Below are 17,609 nucleotides of genomic sequence, written 5' to 3'. Positions count from 1 at the left end.
AGGGCTGGAGGGTCGCCTGCGCTGCCCCCCCCCCCCCCCCCGCCCCCGCCAAGGAGATTCCCACCGTGGCAAGGCAAGAGCACATTTGTACCAATGAAGAGAGAGGGAGGTCCTGGCCAGGCTCTGCCATCACCTCTCTCCTGCTCGGCTCTTGGCAGACTTTTTTTTTTTTTCCAAGTGCCTCTGCCAGTCCCCACCCCGTTCCTGACGCCATCCGGCTAATGAAATGCTAATAACGGGGCTCGGAGACCGGCGCCGAACGGGCCAATAAAATCCCCCCCGGAGGCTCGCCTCGTCCCCACATGACGGTGCACAGCTCGCCGGCTCCCGGGGGCCGAGCCATGCAGACTCCGAGCCCGGGACAGCAGCCGCCCGCCGCCAACACCCCTCTCCACCTCCTCACCTCCTACTTCATTGACAGCATCCTGGGCAGCGGGGCGAGGGCCGGATCCCCGCCGCAGAGTAAGCATCCCCGCTCGGGGCTCCGGGACAGGGAGGAGGGCTTTGCGCTTCCCGTCCGCCACTTCTCGGGCGGCGGCGTAGCCCCTTAACGGGCACGGCGTGGGGGGGAGGGGGGCGCCACCTTCCCTTAAACCTAAGAGCGGCCGCATCTAGCCCCAGAGCCGGGTCGCCAACTTCGGCAGAGAGTTGCAGCCGCGCGCTAGCTACTTGGCAAGGGGGGACGACCCCCCGCTCTCCTCAGGACGGAGCGCGCGGGATGTGTGTGTGTGGGCGGGGGGGGGGGACAGAACGGCCCGAGACCCCTCTCCCCATGGGACGGAGCGAGCGCGTGGGAACGTCCGGGGCCACGGCTCCCCTTAGTGTAGCGCGCGGAATGGTTCCGTCCAGGATGCAGCATCCTGCACAACTCAGCACCTGGCAAGGACAACTGTCAACGGCCGAGAGCCGCGAGCTCTGCCTTCCTTGGCGCGCGCTCCTGGAGGACAGCCCGCGAGAAGACAAATAGTATAAACAGCGCTTTGCATGTATTCGTTGTTTCTAACCATTTGTACCTTACGGCGAATATATATAAATATATTTATTATTATTTTACTGCTTTTGTTAACTTTTCATTCCCTTCTGTCATTTCTGCGCCTTTCTTCCAGGTGTGGACGCTGAGGACTGTGCGGGTGCTGAGGAGTCTCCGCGGCCTGAGCATGTAGCCGCCCCCAGTCCGGCCGGCTCCTCGCAGCCAAGCGACCCTCGTAAGGTCAGGCAGAGCGGGCTGTCCGCGGCAGTGCCCCTGGTGAGAGCGGAGGAGGAGGAGGAGGAGGATCCCAAAAGGGCGGCCGGAGGCTCCGAGCAGGCCGGGCTCCTGAAGCGAAAGCAGCGCAGATACCGCACTACTTTCAGCAACCTGCAGCTGGAGGAGCTGGAAAGAGCCTTCCGCAAGACCCACTATCCGGACGTGTTCACCAGGTCGTGCTAGAGAAAGGGCAGGTTAACTGGGGTGCACGGCACATGCATATATTTTACATTGTCCAGTCCCTCACTCTTGTTTGGAAATGCATGCAGTCCCCCGGCTCAGTTTGTTGCATAACTCCTTTTAAACTGTCTCTTGATTGTCCAGTATTACTCAAAATAGCTTTTGGAAAGATGATCATTTTAATAAGACTTGTTCCTTATCTGTGTATAAAATCAGTTTCTGAAAGATAACTTACTAGAGAGAAAACACAGCAATGGGCTTGTCTGGACAAGTCCTGATATCTTGTAAATAATGACAGGCGGATAGCATATCACAATCTAATCGAATGTGGGATTTCTGAGTCATTGTATGTAATGTAATGTAATGTAATTTATTTCTTATATACCGCTACATCCGTTAGGTTCTAAGCGGTTTACAGAAAATATACATTAAGATTAGAAATAAGAAAGGTACTTGAAAAATTCCCTTACTCCAAACATATTCAAGCTGACTTGTTTTGAAATTATGGAAATACAAATTAATGCATTGCAAACAAAATAGTAGTAGGTACCATTCGTAAGGAGATAAGGGTGGATCAGTTATTTGAGGAGTGCAGAGGTAGGGAGAAGGCTTGAGTTGGTAGGTAGCACAGTATAGGTATCGGTGAGATAGGGGATTGTGGTTGGGTCCGGTAGATAATTGTCATTGGGGTAAATGGAGTCAAAAAGGTAGGTCTTGCGTCCTCACTTGGGTTGGCTCTGGTAGTTAAGCCCAGAGGCCAACTGTTGTGTTGAGGTTGGCTGTTCTTTAGTAGCACCAGATCCCCTCCTCATAGGTTGGAGAGTAGGATGGCAGTCTCTCCTCTAACGCTTCCAGAATATGTCAGCAAGATGCTGCCCATGCTTCCACTGATATTTGTAAATGTTGTCACCCTTAAAATCTCCAGGTGGAGCAGAATGGGAGTTGGTTGCATGAGAAGCATGAGTAGACAACGGTAGCATTTAATTTAAAAACCAAAAAAATGTGAGCAACAGTTTTGCATATCACAAGCGAATATGTATGTTTACGTTTGAAAATTATGAGAGTGCTTGGAATTTGGATTTACAGTCATTAGGGGGGTTTCAGCTTGTGGAGTTACTTAGAAGAGCACAATCCTTCACACGCTGAAACTTTAGAAAAACTAAGGGGGTCTTTTACCAAATTGTGTTAAACTACTAACGTATGACTTAGGGCTAGATTCACTAACACCACGGATCGGATCCGATCTGTGAGCAATCCGATCCATGGCCAGGGGATTGATTCACGAATCACCCTCATGCAAAGAAGGCGATCGGAATCACGCCACCAACTGACTGCTCAGATCGCTGAATAGTGATCCCAATGCATGCGCAAACCAGATAGTCTGCGCATGAACAGCAGCGACCTTTTTTTTAAACTTTTTATAGCAAGCAAGTGGTTTTAACCTGTTTAAACCTGCGGGTTAAAACCACAGGCTCACACTGTAGGGGAAGGCCAGGGCAGAAGCAAGGGAGTGCAGTGTGGCATTTAATTGTAACTCCAGAGTTGGGGAGGCAGAGAGCAGGTCGCGGCAGAGAAGCAGGGCAGAAGGCATGGCAGTCGGAAAGGACCTGAGCGACTGGTCCTCAGCAGTCGCTTATTTTTGATCGGTCAGCCCAGTCGGTGTCACTCATATTTTTTAGTGAATCACTGCCTGCCTACATTTGAATGCCGTTCCCCCCTCATTTGCATGCGCAGATCGGAGGATGATCAGGACAGGACAGAAGTTAGTGAATCAAATCGCAAAGGGATTGCTAAGTGGTCGGAACTTGATTGGTGGGCTTAGTGAATCTAGCCCTTAGGACTACATTCACTAAGCAAACCGATCGTGTACCGATCGGTTTGCGAGCCCTTTGTGACCCGATTTCCCTCCTGCAGTATTCACTAACCTGTTTTGCGATCCGATTCCGATCCGCGTATGCAAATGAGGGGTGCATGCAAAGTAGGTAGGAACGCAATTCACTAAACAAATTTCCCGATCAGACTAGGCTGGCCAATCAACCCAAGAAGCGACTGCTGGAGACCAGACGAAAACGTCTTTCCGACTCTCCAGCTCCAAAGAAGCCCTACTCTGCCCCATGTCTCCTGCCTGCTCGTCCTGATCATCCAGCCCTGCTCTGTCTCCTGCCTGCTCGCCCCGATTTTCCAGCCTTGCTCTGCCCCTTGTCTCGTGCCTGCTCGCCCTGATCTTCCAGCCCTGCTTTCTGCCCCAAGCTCCTACTCTCAGCCGCCTCCCTGCAATGCGAGCCTGCAGGTTAAAGTAAACCCACGGGCTCGCACTGCATGGAAGGTGGCAGAGTGCAGGAAAGTCTGTGCGGCAAGATTGCCTAGAAGGGGAGAGCAGGAGAGTCAGCTCACGAGAAGGAAAAAGTAAAAAAAAAAACAAAGTTGCGGCTGCCCACCCCGACACCCCCCTTCAGTGCATAAAAGTTGGGGGCAGGAGAGGTGCTCAGTCCCTCCTGCTCCCTAGGCCTCCCTCCTGCCAGCACGGCCCACCCCCGACCGGGCCACCACACCCAACCAGCCCACCCCTGGTCGGGCCTGGCCAGCCGGACCCAAACCCCCTCCCCGTACCTTTAAAAATGTTGGGAGCAGGAGGGGTGCCCGGTCCCTCCTGCTCCTTATGGCAAGGCTCCATCTTTGAGAGCAGGAAGGGTGCTTGGTCCCTCCTGATCTGTAGGCCGACTAACCCCCCAGCCGGGCCCAACCTGGCACCCCCATACCTCAAAGTTGGAAGCAGGAGGGGCGCTCATTCCCTCCTGCTCCTTAGACCTCCCGCGAAGTCTTCGGGGAGCAGCAGTAACCGTAAAGTCCTCCTGCTCCTGCCCCTCCTCGTGGCACACTGCCAATGTGGGCCTTAGGTTCTTCCCCATTGCATCGTGATGCATGGGGAGAAGCCTAAGGCTCTGATTGGCTCAGGCGCCCCATGCCCAGTCCAAGGTAGAAGCCTGAGCCAATCAGGACCTTAGGCTCCTCCCCATGCATCACATGATACAACAGGGTGGGGCTTAAGGCCCACATTGACAGTGTGTCATGAGGAGGGGCAGGGGCAGGAGGACTTTGCAGTTCCTCCTGCTCCCTGAAGACTTTGTGGGAGGTCTAAGGAGCAGGAGGGACTGTGCATCCCTCCTGCTCCCAACTTTGAGGTACAAGGGTGCCCGGTTGGCCTGGCCTGGCCAGGGGGTTGGTCGGCCTACGGAGCAGGAGGGACCGAGCATCCCTTCTGCTCCCAATTTTGAAATAGGGAGTGCCGGTTCGTGCCTGGCCCGGCTGGGGGTGGGCCGGTCGGGCGGGTGGCGCGGTGGACCATTCAGGTGGGTGGTGTGGTGGGCCGGTCGGGGGCCGTTTTTTAAACGGCGGAGGCGGGGAAAATTTTTTCTGAGGTTCTGGGAAGGAGGGGTGTTCAGGGCACTTGTTGGGAGGGGAAGTTTAATTTTTTTTTTTTTTAATCGGGCAGACATTTTGCATGTGTAAAACACACAAAATATCTGCCCGATGAAAACAAAATATAAAAAGCCGGCGGCAGAAGCCCTGACAGCAGTGACAGGAGAAACAGCCTCCTGTCACTGCTGTCAGGGCTTCTGCCGCCGGCTTTTTATATTTTGTTTTCATCGGGCAGATATTTTGTGTGTTTTACACATGCAAAATGTCTGCCCGATTAAAAAAAAAAAAAGGGCTTTAGCGATCCATGCAGTTGGCTGGAGGGGTGCCAACAATCATCTCCATTTGCATGCAGGCCTTTAGTGAATTCGTCGGCCTGCATGCAAACGGAAACGGATCGCCCATGGATTGGAGGGTTAGTGAATCTAGCCCTTAGTGTGTTAACTGTTACCACACAAATGCACAAACTGTTAGCATGGTGACATGAAAGTGAGCATGCACCAATTACTACTACTTATCACTTATATAGTGCTGAAAGGTGTTAAGGGATTGGAACCTAGGTGGAGAAAGGACACAAAATACTTAGGGCTAGATTCACAAAGCAAACCGATCATATACCGATCGGTTTGCGATCACTTTGCAACCCCGTTCCGGTTCACTAACCTTATTCCCGATCAGATTCCTGCCCGATCTGATCTGCGCATGCAAATGAGGAGGAATTGCATGCAAATATAGGAAGGAAGTGATTCACAAAACAAAACTTCAGGAACTCCGACTGGGCTGGCCGATCAAAAGAAGCGACTGCTGGGGATCAGTCGCTCACCGTCTTTCCGACTGTCCTGCTCCCTGCCTGAAATCCCAGCCCTGCAGCCCTGAAACTATCCAAAAAGCGCCCAGCTCTCTGCCGCTCTCCTCTCTTCCACCATGCTGCCTTCTCTCTTCTCCCCTTGCCTCTCTGCCCTATTCTGCCATGCTGCCCTGCTCTCTTCGGCCATGCCCCGCTGCGAGCCCGTGTTTTTAACCCACAGTTTTAACCCACTGGTTAAAAGCGGGGCTGCATTTCTCACCACCAGCCCTGGCTGATCTCCACGTCATTTGCAGGGTCAGAGGCGATCGGAAGATCGGCATGTGTTGGGGCAGGCATGTTGGCATTCCCTGTTACAAGTACAGGCAGCCTTGTATTGTGTGCTGGTCTGCAAATATTTTCACCATGATAATTGTAAAGATAGCTCATAGCCTCCTGGATCCTCCCCCACCTTCCACCACCACCCTCCCTCCTCCTCCCATGCTTGTGCTGAGAGCCAACGCATGTGCGGACCATCTACAGGAAAATAAGATGGTCTGCGCATGCGTCCCAATCGCTCTGCAGCGATCTGTCCAGTGACTGCCTCGGAGTGCATTAATTTGCATGAGGAGGCTTGCTGAATCGATCGCCCGAGAAGCCTCGTAAATGGATCGGCCATGGATCGCCCGGCAAATGTAGGCTTTGTGAATCTAGACCTTTAGTACCTCAGGCAGTATTTATTGCTTCCTTTTGCAGTTATCACGAGTTCATTTAGCACCTCCTCAGTAGAAGTTCATCTACACTAACTACAACCAGGTTTACACACACTAGTAAAATTTACAGTGTGGTAATTGCAGAGGACTTGCCTTTGCTCTTACTTCACCTTAATTTTTGCTGTTAAGGCACATTAAGTGCAAGAACTTAATCTACTATAGGACCCCCCCCCTAAGAGTGAAAACAAGGAAAGAAAATATGATCTGATATTTTAAAAGCTAAAAATTGAGTGTGGTCATGGTAAGTATAGGGAGTTTAATTTTAACATTTTCATAAGGATACTTTTTACTAAGTTGTAGTATAAAGTGGTCTTAGTGCGTCCTTATGCAGGTTTTTCCCATGTGCCCTAAGGCCATTTTTACTGTAGCTGTAAAATAGCCAATTTTCCTTTTTTTCAGTTAATAACCATTCGCTAGTGTTGGCATTAGCATGTGGCTATTAAAAAGAAAATAAATTAGCAGGTGAGCACATACGACACCTCTTATGTAGGTAGTAAGGGTTTATGTGGTCATTCTGCACTAATTAGTTCCCCCCCCCTTTACAAAACCATAGCGCGGTTTTTAGCGCCAGCCATGGTGGTAACAGCTCCGACACTCATAGAATTCCTGTAAGCGTCTGAACTGTTACCACTGCGGCCGGTGCTAAAAATCGCGCTATGGTTTTGTAAAAGTGGAAGGGAAGGGGGTTAGTGCGCAGTAATTGTAGTTGTGTTAACTAATTAGTGTAGAAACACTCACTCTCTGACCCCAGACACGCGCCCTCCTCAGTAAAATTAAAAAATATGTTTAGCACGTGATTGAATATGCAGATGATGAAATTACCTCGGGACACCTGAGCACATCCCACGGTAAATTATTTTAAGCTGTGGTAAGTAGGCACTAGCAGTTACCACAATTTAGTAAAAGGGTTCCAAAGTAAACTCTTAGTGGGGAAAAAGCTGTTTAAAGACCTTATGTGAAATGAATATTTTGCTTGGAGACTTCAGTGAATTATTTTTTTTTTATGGAGTTAGGGGAGAGAGGGTTTGACATTTGAGTATTCACCAAACAGAAAACCATTTGGTAACACGATCTAAAATAGCTAGAATCTAATTATCAATGATTTTGGTTTTTTTCCTCTGTCCATGCCGTTTGGATCAACAACAAAATAGATATGTCATGCCATCTCAAGTGGGAATGAAAGGGTCTTTTGCTAAAGATTAATGCATGTTATCTACAGCAGAGCACATAGGAATAAAACAGGCCCTGTGGCAGATAACATGTTTAGTAAAAGACCCCCGTAGTTTTTAGAAGTATTATGTACTGCAGTTTTTGACTTTAGTAATTTATGCTCTGTCTGTTTTCACTGTACTCAAGCTTAGCCATGCAAAAATGTTCTTCATTCAAATAGTAAAAGGACTGCGCACTTATTAGGTTCCAAATAATCTGTAATTTGCACTGATTTACAGTGTGGTGAAAGCTATTGGCATATAATTGGCTGCAAAATACATTAGTTTTTACTTAAGTGCCTTATAGATATGAAATATTGTTCAAAGGAGCTAGATTGGATTACTCTGATGCTTTTAGAAGTGAGGGTTCTCCTTTTGTTCGGATGGCAGGGACAAGAAGCCCTCACCAGTCCATAGGTTAGGTGGGTGCTTGCTGCGAGACACTTTTCAGCACCATTCATTGGCCAATGGGGAGCAACTATAGCAACTATAGCAACTGCCATCTTTTCTCATATCCCATAACTGAGCATATCACTTCTGCACACTAATGCCCACTATGATATTTTTAACGCAACTAATAAATTGCATGGTTTTTATAAAGGTGACTCACAAATTTGTCAAAATCTGAATTGCAAATTCAGTACAGGTAACCAGGGATATGGAAATGGCATATTCCAAACTGTGCATAGTCATTGAGGCCCAAATTCTGTAACTAATGTTAGGCACCTATTTCGGAGGCGCCCAATTAGATAAGCGCCTAGCTAAATTGATTAACAAGCTCAATTAAGCTTTTTTTAATCAGCAATAATTGAAACTTAGGCGCCTATCAAGAAAGAGCGATTCTGTAACAAGGCGCCGCTAAGAATTTAGGCGGCCTTCAAAAAAATAGGTACTATGCACATTGGGCGTGGCTACGTGTTAGGCACCTTGTTGCAGAATTGCTGCGCTTAAGCGTGCTTAAGTGCTCGCATGGGCGCCTAAGTTTCAGTTGTGCCTAGAGCTGGCCTATTTATTGGGCGCCTCCAAAATAGGTGCCGCTCAGCGTGATTCATTAAACAGCGCCCGATTTTACTTGAATCGCGCTGAACAGTGCCTAAGTCGGCGCCTAACTTTTGGGCGCTTCTTATAGAATTTGCCCTTGAATTCCTTCAGACAAGGGCAATTCATTTAATAGAATTCCTATAATCTTTGAAACAATTTCAGTTCTTTATCTAAAAGCCGGAACCTCCGTTTACTGACAGTTCCAGGAATTTAAGCACATGTATTCTGAAATCTCCCCTAGTGGTCTCTATGCGCTGCTTTGAAATTTGATGTTTATATGAATTTATGAAATCTTCAGTCTATTTAGTACCCAAGGACAACATAGTAAAAGAGATGTATTTATTTGTCCTGTAGGGAGGAACTGGCAATGCGCCTGGATTTGACAGAAGCTAGAGTACAGGTCAGTGATGGCATGTAAATTATGTTCTAAAAATATAATGCTTATGTGGAGAATTCATTCAGGTACAGCTTTTATGCAGTTTTGCTTTTATTTCCTTAAACTGATGTGAATTTCATGAGTTACGTAATGAGATTTTGCTCCAGCCTCCAAACCAGAGCTTTCCAAACCTGTCCTGGTAACCAAGGGCTCCTTTTCCGAAGGTGCGCAAACCACGTGCTAAATGCTAAAGTGTGCATGTTAGTCTATGGACGCATTAGCGGTTAGTGCGCGTGCATATTTTAGCACACGCTAAAATGCATAGTGTACCTTAGTAAAACAGGGAGCAAGTGTATGCAAATCTAGCTCATGCATATTCATTGTAGATATCTGGGAAACCAGATTGGTGATGAGATTCCCCCCAGGATAAGTTTGGGAAGCCCTGCTCTAAACTATGCTGCCGCCTTGCCTGGGAAGTCTGCAGGACTTTTAGAAATGAACATATATAAATGAGGCATTTCAGGGTTTTTATCCTGCTCATTGAAAAAAAAAAAAAAAGCTTAAAAACCCTGCTACTTACTGAAAATATGACATCAGAACAAATGCATTACTTTACTTTACTTTCAAGGTCAGAAGCTTTTTAAAATGCAATTTGTAGAAACATCCAGGTAGCTCAGTGATGACAGAAGATCTGGATTTGATATCTGAATCAGCTCTTCCCAGTGGAGTTGCAGATGCTGTGGAGTTGCAGTCACTGTGCTGCTGAGTAGAGAATGACAAGGGGACAAATGTTTCCCCGTCCCCGCAGGAACTCAGTTTCACTGTCCCGTCCCCATGGGTTTTGTCACTGTCCCTGTCCCTGTCCCTGCCCCATTCCTGTAAGCTCTGCCTTAACCACACAAGCCTCGAACACTTATGATTTTAAAGAGTTTGAAGCTTGTACAAATGAGGATAGAGCTTGCAGGAATGGGGCAGAGAGAGGAAAAGAACTCTCTGGGAGGGGATGGGAAAATGAGTTCCTGTGGGGACGGGGAAAAATTGTCCCCATGTCATTCTCTACTGCTGAGGACTGTTGCAATGAACCAGTTGAGATTGGAGGGGATATAAATTAGGGAAGAACCCCCTTGTTGGATGTGAATGAAGGCTCGTGATACCACAGCACTAGTCGCCTTATCAAATATCAAAGCGGTTTTACAAAGCATTATTAAAAATAGAAGAGACACTAAAAACAATTTCCAATACAGCAACAGGAAGACCAACAGACAAACGATGACTTACTGGTACAAAAGGTAACAGGGCAGAACTATAATATTTATATAGTAAAGAACGATGAGCGAAAAAAATAAGGGGGAAGGGGAAGCAGGCACATCAGCCAAAGAGACAAGGCTAATGAAAGCTTAAAAACTTCCATAACGTGTCCTTAAAAGGACAATCATAGATCAAATGCATCTTTGAAAAGAAATGTTTTTAAACTGGCTTTGAATATATCAAGGGACGTAATCTCTCTTAAATGGCTAGCAGCCGAGTTCCCAAATTGTAGGTGCCGTAACGGAAAAAAATACTGGTTCTCATAGTGTTTAATGTATCTTAATGAGGGGATAGACAGCGGGTTTCAATTAGAGGAACGTTGAGTAGTGTGAGGGATCAGTAGTCTGTTAATGAACTCTGGTTGGCCAGCAATTTTAGTTTTAAAAGTCAACAACATGATCTTATAAGTGATTCTATGCTCGATGGGAAGCCAGTGAGCTTTGACCAGAAGGGGAGTGGCATGATCATATTTATGAGCATTTGAAAATGATTTTTACTGCTGTATTTTGGATGATTTTGAGACGCCTTATTTCTTTCTTAGTGATTTCCTTTATATAATGAAGTGCTGTGATCCAGACCTGAAATGACTAAGGAATGGATGAGGATGTTCAGTGAGGGTTGATTGATTAAAGTGGCAAGAGATCTTATCATACGGAGGCGACAGAGGCATTTTCTAACCACTGAGCTTATTTGTTCATGGAAGGAAAGTTTTCCATCTAAGACGACCCCGAGCAGCTTAATAGATGTGACAGTCTGGATCGGGACAGACTTAAGTGAGGCTATCGTATAAACACTATGAGCTAGATTCACTAAGCAAACCAATCGTGTACCAGTCGGGTGTGCGAGCCCTTTGCGACCAGATTTCCCTCCTGCAGTAGCGAACCGATTCCGGTGCGCGCATGCAAATGAGGGGAACTGCATGCAAAGTAGGCAGGAACGCGATTCACTAAACTTTTTTTCGATCCGACTGGGTTCGCAAAAAGCGACTGCTGAGGACCAGTCGCTGAAGCCCTTTGCGACTCCCTGCCTTCTGCCGCCCTGCTTTCTAACCTGTCAGCCCCATCTCCTGCAGCCCCGAACACGCCTGCCTGCCCCGAACCCGAATCCCCTGCCTGCCTGCCCTGATCTTTCCTGCCTGCTCGCCTCGACTCTCCTGCTCTCTGCCGCCCTTCCCCGCAGTGCAAGCCCGTGGTTTTAAAGTGGGGCTGCACGCCGCAGTGCAGCGCCAGCTTTAAACCCGCGGGCTCGCACTGAAGGGAAGGAGGGAAGAGGCTGCCGCCACCGCACAGGAACAGGAGAGTTGGGCCCCGAACATGCCTGCCCCGACTGCCTGTGCAAGCCCATGGTTTTAACTTGAAGTGGGTTAAACCCACAGGCTTGCAAAAGTTTAAAGTTTTAAAAAAAAAGTCACGGCTCAAACAGATCTGCGCATGTGCAATCCATGCAGATGGGGATGTTCCTCCAATCGCCCCATCTGCATATTTTAGGTTAGCGAATTTGTCGGACCTGCCAGAATCAGAAACGTATTGTTCCAATTTGGGCAGGTTAGTGAATCTAACCCAGTGCTGTTTAGATGTCAACTAATTAGCTAATTAATAAGCACTTAATTGGCAGAAATTAGGAGTTACACAAATCTGCCCTATTTTATAATATGTGCCTAAATTTCGTAGCGTGCACCTCCAAAAGGGGTTTGGCTATGGGAGGAGCATGGGTGGGTCATGGGTGTTCACAGAAATTAGGTACAATGTTATTGAAAATCTGCATTTGTATTGTATTTATTATATTTGATATACCGCTTATACATGAGTATTAAGCGGTTTATGAAACTAAATACAGGCACTGTGGACTTCATGCTCTGTCCCAAACAGGTTCACAATCTAAACTAAAGCGCCTAAAAGAAAAAGAACTACAGCCTCAGCACCCTAAGGTTGTGGGTTCAAACCCCATGCTACTCCTTGTGACCCTGGGCAAGTCACGCAATCCCCCATTGCCCCAGGTACATTAGATAGATTGTGAGCCCACCAGGACAGATAGGAAAAAATGCTTGAGTACCTGAATGTAAACCACTTAGGCTATAAGTGGTATATAAAGACTAAAAATTAATTAATTAATTAATACATTATGGGGTATGCTACTTTCCTTGACAAATGTTCATCTGGTTTGGCTCTTTATGAATCCTTCTCTTAACTAGCTCATCTGCTATTTATATCTGGACAATAACTTTCTCCTTGCCCATACAATTGAACTGCTTGTGTCCCTAAAGACTCGGTCCTAGAGCTACGTCTCTCTATCTTCATGGCTCTCATTTCCTCTTATGGGTCCCTATATCACTACTTTATGGGAGATATTCAAGAATATCACACTTCCACCTCCCCATCTTCTGTTTCAGCTTGCCTCTGACTGGCTATCTTTCCTGTTGCATCTTGGATGCAATTTCATTTTCTCATCTTGAATGCACCCAAAATAGATGTTTTCTATCCTCTTAGAAATAATGGAAGCTTTATTTTTTCTGTCCACATCAAATGTTTTTTTAGAGTTTCTTCTGTTCACCCTTTTTTTACACTTGAGTATAGTCTTTGATAGTTCCCCCTCTGTTTCCTGTCTCATCTTCTGTTCTTGGTTTCTGAGTTTCCAATGTTCATTCCTCTCCCTTTCAACCTTGTCCCATGCATCTTTCTTTCCTTACACACATTATTGTAACCATTTACTCACAGACTCCTCCTTTTCTCTTCATCTGATTCTCACATACTTTACTTCACTTGGCATTTCTGTGTTGCACCCCTGACAATTATCTCTGTTCAAAATTCCTATCTAGGTATTACAGTTGATTGATGGCTTAGCTCCTTCCCCTCTGCAGTTTTCTTCCACTAGAGAGCCTTATATTTCAGAGTAGACACTTCTTATTTCTATCCGGCTTGCTTTCACTTTGGGCTTTTTCAGTTTTTACTACTTGTACTGTGGAACAAACTGTCATTGGGCATTCAGGCTGCTTCACTATCTTCAGAATTAAATGCAAAACTCACTTGTTTCACATGGCTTTTCAATGCAATCTGCTCTGCTCCTTATTCTACCATTTATATTGTTCAATGCCCTGTATTCTATAGTTACTCCTTCGGGAAGGCACACTAGAGAAGGATTGCCAAATTAGGATCTTTTGGGTTGAAAGGAACAGAAAAATGTTGATAATAAGCAAGTGCCTAAGTTGGCTCTAGGGTAAAGGAACAGGGACTTGTATACCGCCTTTTTGTAGTTATATAACCTGATAATAAACTACACTATCCAAGGGAGGTTCTGCCTGGGACTTTTTGGTGCATTTGCTAATGAAGTGTCCGTGACCACACTGGGAACAAATATGTCAAAATTTACAATCCAGAAACAGATAGGAGGACTTATTAAATCTCCAGCACTTATCAGAAAGGATACCCCCCTCCCTCCCCTACTGGATCCCCCCTGCTCCAAAAAGACAGCCCCACCCCTGTTGCTGATACCCTGTTCTTCCCCCCAATCCCACTTGTGACTGGAATCCTGGAAGCCATGTGCATGAGCCACAGGTTAATATTCCGAATGCCCCTTGTCATGTGCAAGTTCTCCTCCATCTTGTCACAGAGAGCTTAAAGCCACCCCGTTGGATCCATTGCTGTCAAACGTATTGCTGAGCCCAGCATGGGAGGGTTGAACGCTTGACTCTGCCCTATAGGCTGCACTGAAGTTCTACGCTCCATTTCTGACCCCTCTCGCCTATACAGCACACTTGGTCTGCACAGGCATGCTCCCCTATCAGCTCCAGCCCCCATTCCTTGGTCCCTTTATCAGCTACAGCATGCTTAATAGCGACCTCTTTCTCATTACTGCTCCCTGAAGAAATCCCTTTCTTGCTGTGCCTCCCACTAGTGACGGCTGCTTCAAACACCAGTGCAAAGAGAGCTTGCTCCTTAGATTTGCACAACAGCAAAGCAGGATGGGGAGGCAAAGCTGTTTCACTATAGACCTCTACTAGGCTCGCCTCCTCATCCAACGAATCGCCTGTACATAAGGACACCTCTTTCCCAAGCAAGGCCTCCACTATGACCTCCAGTTCACCCGCCATGATCCAAAACACCTCCAAGGATCAGACAGACCTCAGCCTTCCCTAGAAAGTATGTTGCGGCTCTGCCTCTTTCCCCTCCCTCCATTATTGCATTTATTTTCCCCATCCAATCACTTCATTGCTTAGTTTGGGTAATTTGAGTCTAATCAGAAGGCTTGGAACACCTTCCTTCTTTATTCCATCTCTGTCCACTCTCACTACAAGCCCCCTCCCATCCCCCACTGCCTTTAGAACCCACCACCGGATTGCCACTAACGATCTTTGTTTTTGCTAATCCAACTGGCAAATTGTTCCTTTAAAAAAATTCCAAAAATGAGACAAAGCAGTGTAAGAAAAGGCTTGCAATGCTGCCTGTGACAAAGCTAAAGCTCATTAAAATATTTACTCCAGCAAAAGCTGTATGGTGTACCTTTTTTAATTAACATAGGTGCTGCTTATACTATTGCATGTGAGCAAAATTCTCAAATATGTGCACAAATCTCACAACTAGCTTGCTTTTCAAAGTTTCTAAATTGCTTCAGGTATACTGCGTTACATTTTCCCTAACTGGTAAGGTATGCAGAAAACAAAATGTAAGGAAGTATCTAATATAATAAAGCCCTAAGCGCGCATGCGCACTCCCACCTGCGTGCTCCCGTTTTCCGTGCGCTGTAGGGCACCGCAGATAGGAGTGCACATGCGCGAAAATCCCCCGAGGCGGATGTCGGCCGCGGTGGCTGTCGGCGGCTGTCGGCGGCTGCAGGCCACGGCGGAAGATGGCTGAAGCCTGGCTGGAGGAGGACGAGGAGGAGCTGCGAGAGCTCCGCAGAGGCAGGAGGTGAGGAGAGAGAGACAGAGACAGATGGATGAGAAGGACAGAGGGGCTACTAGGGGGACCAGGAGAGATGGTAGGGGATAGGGAGAGATAGACTTCAGGGAGTGTGGAGGGGGTAGGAGAGAGAGATGGTCTTGGGGAAGGACAGAGGGGGACAGGAAAGGGAAAGATGGCAAAAGAGGTGAAACAGGGTCAGAGAGAGATGGTAGAGGGTGTGAAAGGGGGAAAGGGAGAGATGGAAATGGTAGGACAACTGCTGCTTTGGGGCACTGAGGGAGGAAAAGTTAGTACGTCAGGACTGCTGCTGCCGCCTCGGGTAAGTAAAGACCCTGTCAGGAGGGCCAAAAGAGTACAAAGGAAATGGTGAAAGGTGAAGTGGTGGGACTGAGATCAGTGGGAGGCAGGGTCTGGGCATGATAGAGGCGGGGCATGGGTGGGGTCAGGGTATAGGTGGGGCTATTCTAGCATCCGTTACTGTAACGAATGTAACGGTCTAAAACACTAGTTACCTATAATGCTGTTGGTACTGTTGCATAAAGACTGAAATGTAACCCTTCATGCAATTTTGCATTTTGCACTCTTCAATGAAGCACTGTCTCTTCCGTATGATGCCCAGCTCCTAGGAACACTTTTATGATCAGTTTCTATACCTCAGTAACAGAAAAATTGCTCTCTGGGAAAAGCAAAGCAAATGGATATATTAAAAAAAAGTTAACTTTACAGTATCTTGGAAGGGCAGAAACTTCAGCTAATTACTGACTAATTGACTAGGTAAGAGAGCCATTTTCAATAATAGAATCACTTTTAAAGGAATTAGTGCAACTGTGAATTGAACTGAGCAACCTTGTAATTTTTTTTTGCAAGTGATGTTTAGATCTGTAGCAGCAGCACAAAGAGACTCTGTGGCAAGTCAGACTTATAACCTTCCAGGCCATAATTAAATTTGATGTTCTCAGTGTGTACTGTACTGTAAAGTAACCTGCTTTTTTTTTTCCTTCAGGTGTATTAACATTCTGCCATGTATATACAGCATTTCTGCTGATGCTGTCTTGAGAGTATTTAACAAGTAGGGAAAGCATGCAGAAGCATGGATTTGAGAAAGCTTTCTACCATAGCTTTGTAGAAGAACATGACCTTCAATGTTTATTTTTCATGTTTCAACTTGTCATACCGGTGGTCTGATTTTAAATATTTTCTTTGCATGCAATGGATTTGTTGTGTTGGATGAAGGGAGTATACATGAATTCAGAGTGTAGAGGAAACAGGACAATCTCTAAGTGATGATGAATTTATCTGTAGTGCAAATTCTTGTGTTGTTCAGTCTTTCACAGCTGTTCAGTCAGGCTCCTGTGGCATGCAAGAAATGTGTACAAGACTAGTTGTCCAGAGAAGAGAGCTAAATATTTTTATTTATAACACAAGAGAGAGAGAAAGACATGTTAAAAGGAAGCCCCCACCCAAAGTGCTGTGGTAACCCCTCTATCCAAAGGGCCTCTCTAGTGGCCAAAACCCTCCTCCAATCAAAGGCCTCTTCCCCCAGGCCTACCTAACTCATATCCCTTGTGTTTAGTGCTGCAGATTGGAGCGACCTCCCCCACCCCCTTTTGCTTCTGCTTTTGCCAGAACCATCATCTAAAATAGTGTCAGCAAGCAACCTCTAACTTTAGTTTTGTGAGACTACCACTAGGGGAATCATGTTTCCATATAAGGGCACCAATGCCCAGAAGCATTTGCATGTTTTGCATCTCAATACTATATAATGGCAGTGTGACATATTTAATTCTGTCTTAGAGCACCGCACCCAATGTTTGAGCCCTTTAACCCATTAAGGGGCAAATAATGTGGGTTATTGCCCAAATGCAGCTTAATAACTACCCTCAAGTGAAGCTTTACCTTTATCTTGAAAATTACATGAGATACAGGAGGGCCGGATATAATTCATTTGACCCATGTGGGAGTAGCATACTGACAAAATGAATCATTTTGCAGATATTGAATACAGGCTGTAATGTAACTGCAAATCTGGAACGCAGAACATTAGATAGTCCAAACAAGCCAGAGCTTTAAAGCCTCATACAGTGGTACCTTGGATTACGAGCATAATCCGTTCCAGGAGCATGCTCGTAATCCAAAATGCTCGTTTATCAAAGCGAGTTTCCCCATAGGAAATAATGGAAACTCGCTTTGATGCGTTCCCCCCCCCCCCCCGAGACCCGGCATTGCTCCCCTCGAAGCCCCCCCCCCCGCAATCAGGCACCCCCCCTGCCTCGAACCGGCACCCCCCCACCACAATACGACCCCCCCAACACGATTGGGCACCCCCCCCGCCACGATCCGACCCCCCTCCGACACAATTGGGTACCTCCCCGACACGA

At 46.8% G+C, this 17,609-nt stretch overlaps 1 protein-coding gene across 2 annotated transcripts in view; it reads left to right on the top strand.

Moving 5' to 3' along the window:
• Positions 1–206: 206 nt before the first annotated feature.
• The window catches only part of ESX1 (ESX homeobox 1), a 42,002-nt gene continuing 24,599 nt past the window's right edge, over positions 207–17,609 (top strand). For both annotated transcript variants that reach the window (XM_033946685.1, XM_033946684.1), the window contains exons 1-3: positions 207–462; positions 1,107–1,419; positions 9,004–9,049. In XM_033946685.1, coding sequence (XP_033802576.1) covers positions 303–462; positions 1,107–1,419; positions 9,004–9,049 — 519 coding nt within the window. In that variant the 5' untranslated portion in view covers positions 207–302. The remainder of the gene's footprint in view (positions 463–1,106; positions 1,420–9,003; positions 9,050–17,609) is intronic.

Source organism: Geotrypetes seraphini, chromosome 5 (genome assembly GCF_902459505.1).
Source record: "Geotrypetes seraphini chromosome 5, aGeoSer1.1, whole genome shotgun sequence".
Lineage (NCBI taxonomy): Eukaryota > Metazoa > Chordata > Amphibia > Gymnophiona > Dermophiidae > Geotrypetes > Geotrypetes seraphini.
Note: the sequence above shows the minus strand (reverse complement) of the source record. Positions and strands in the feature narration are given on the sequence as shown.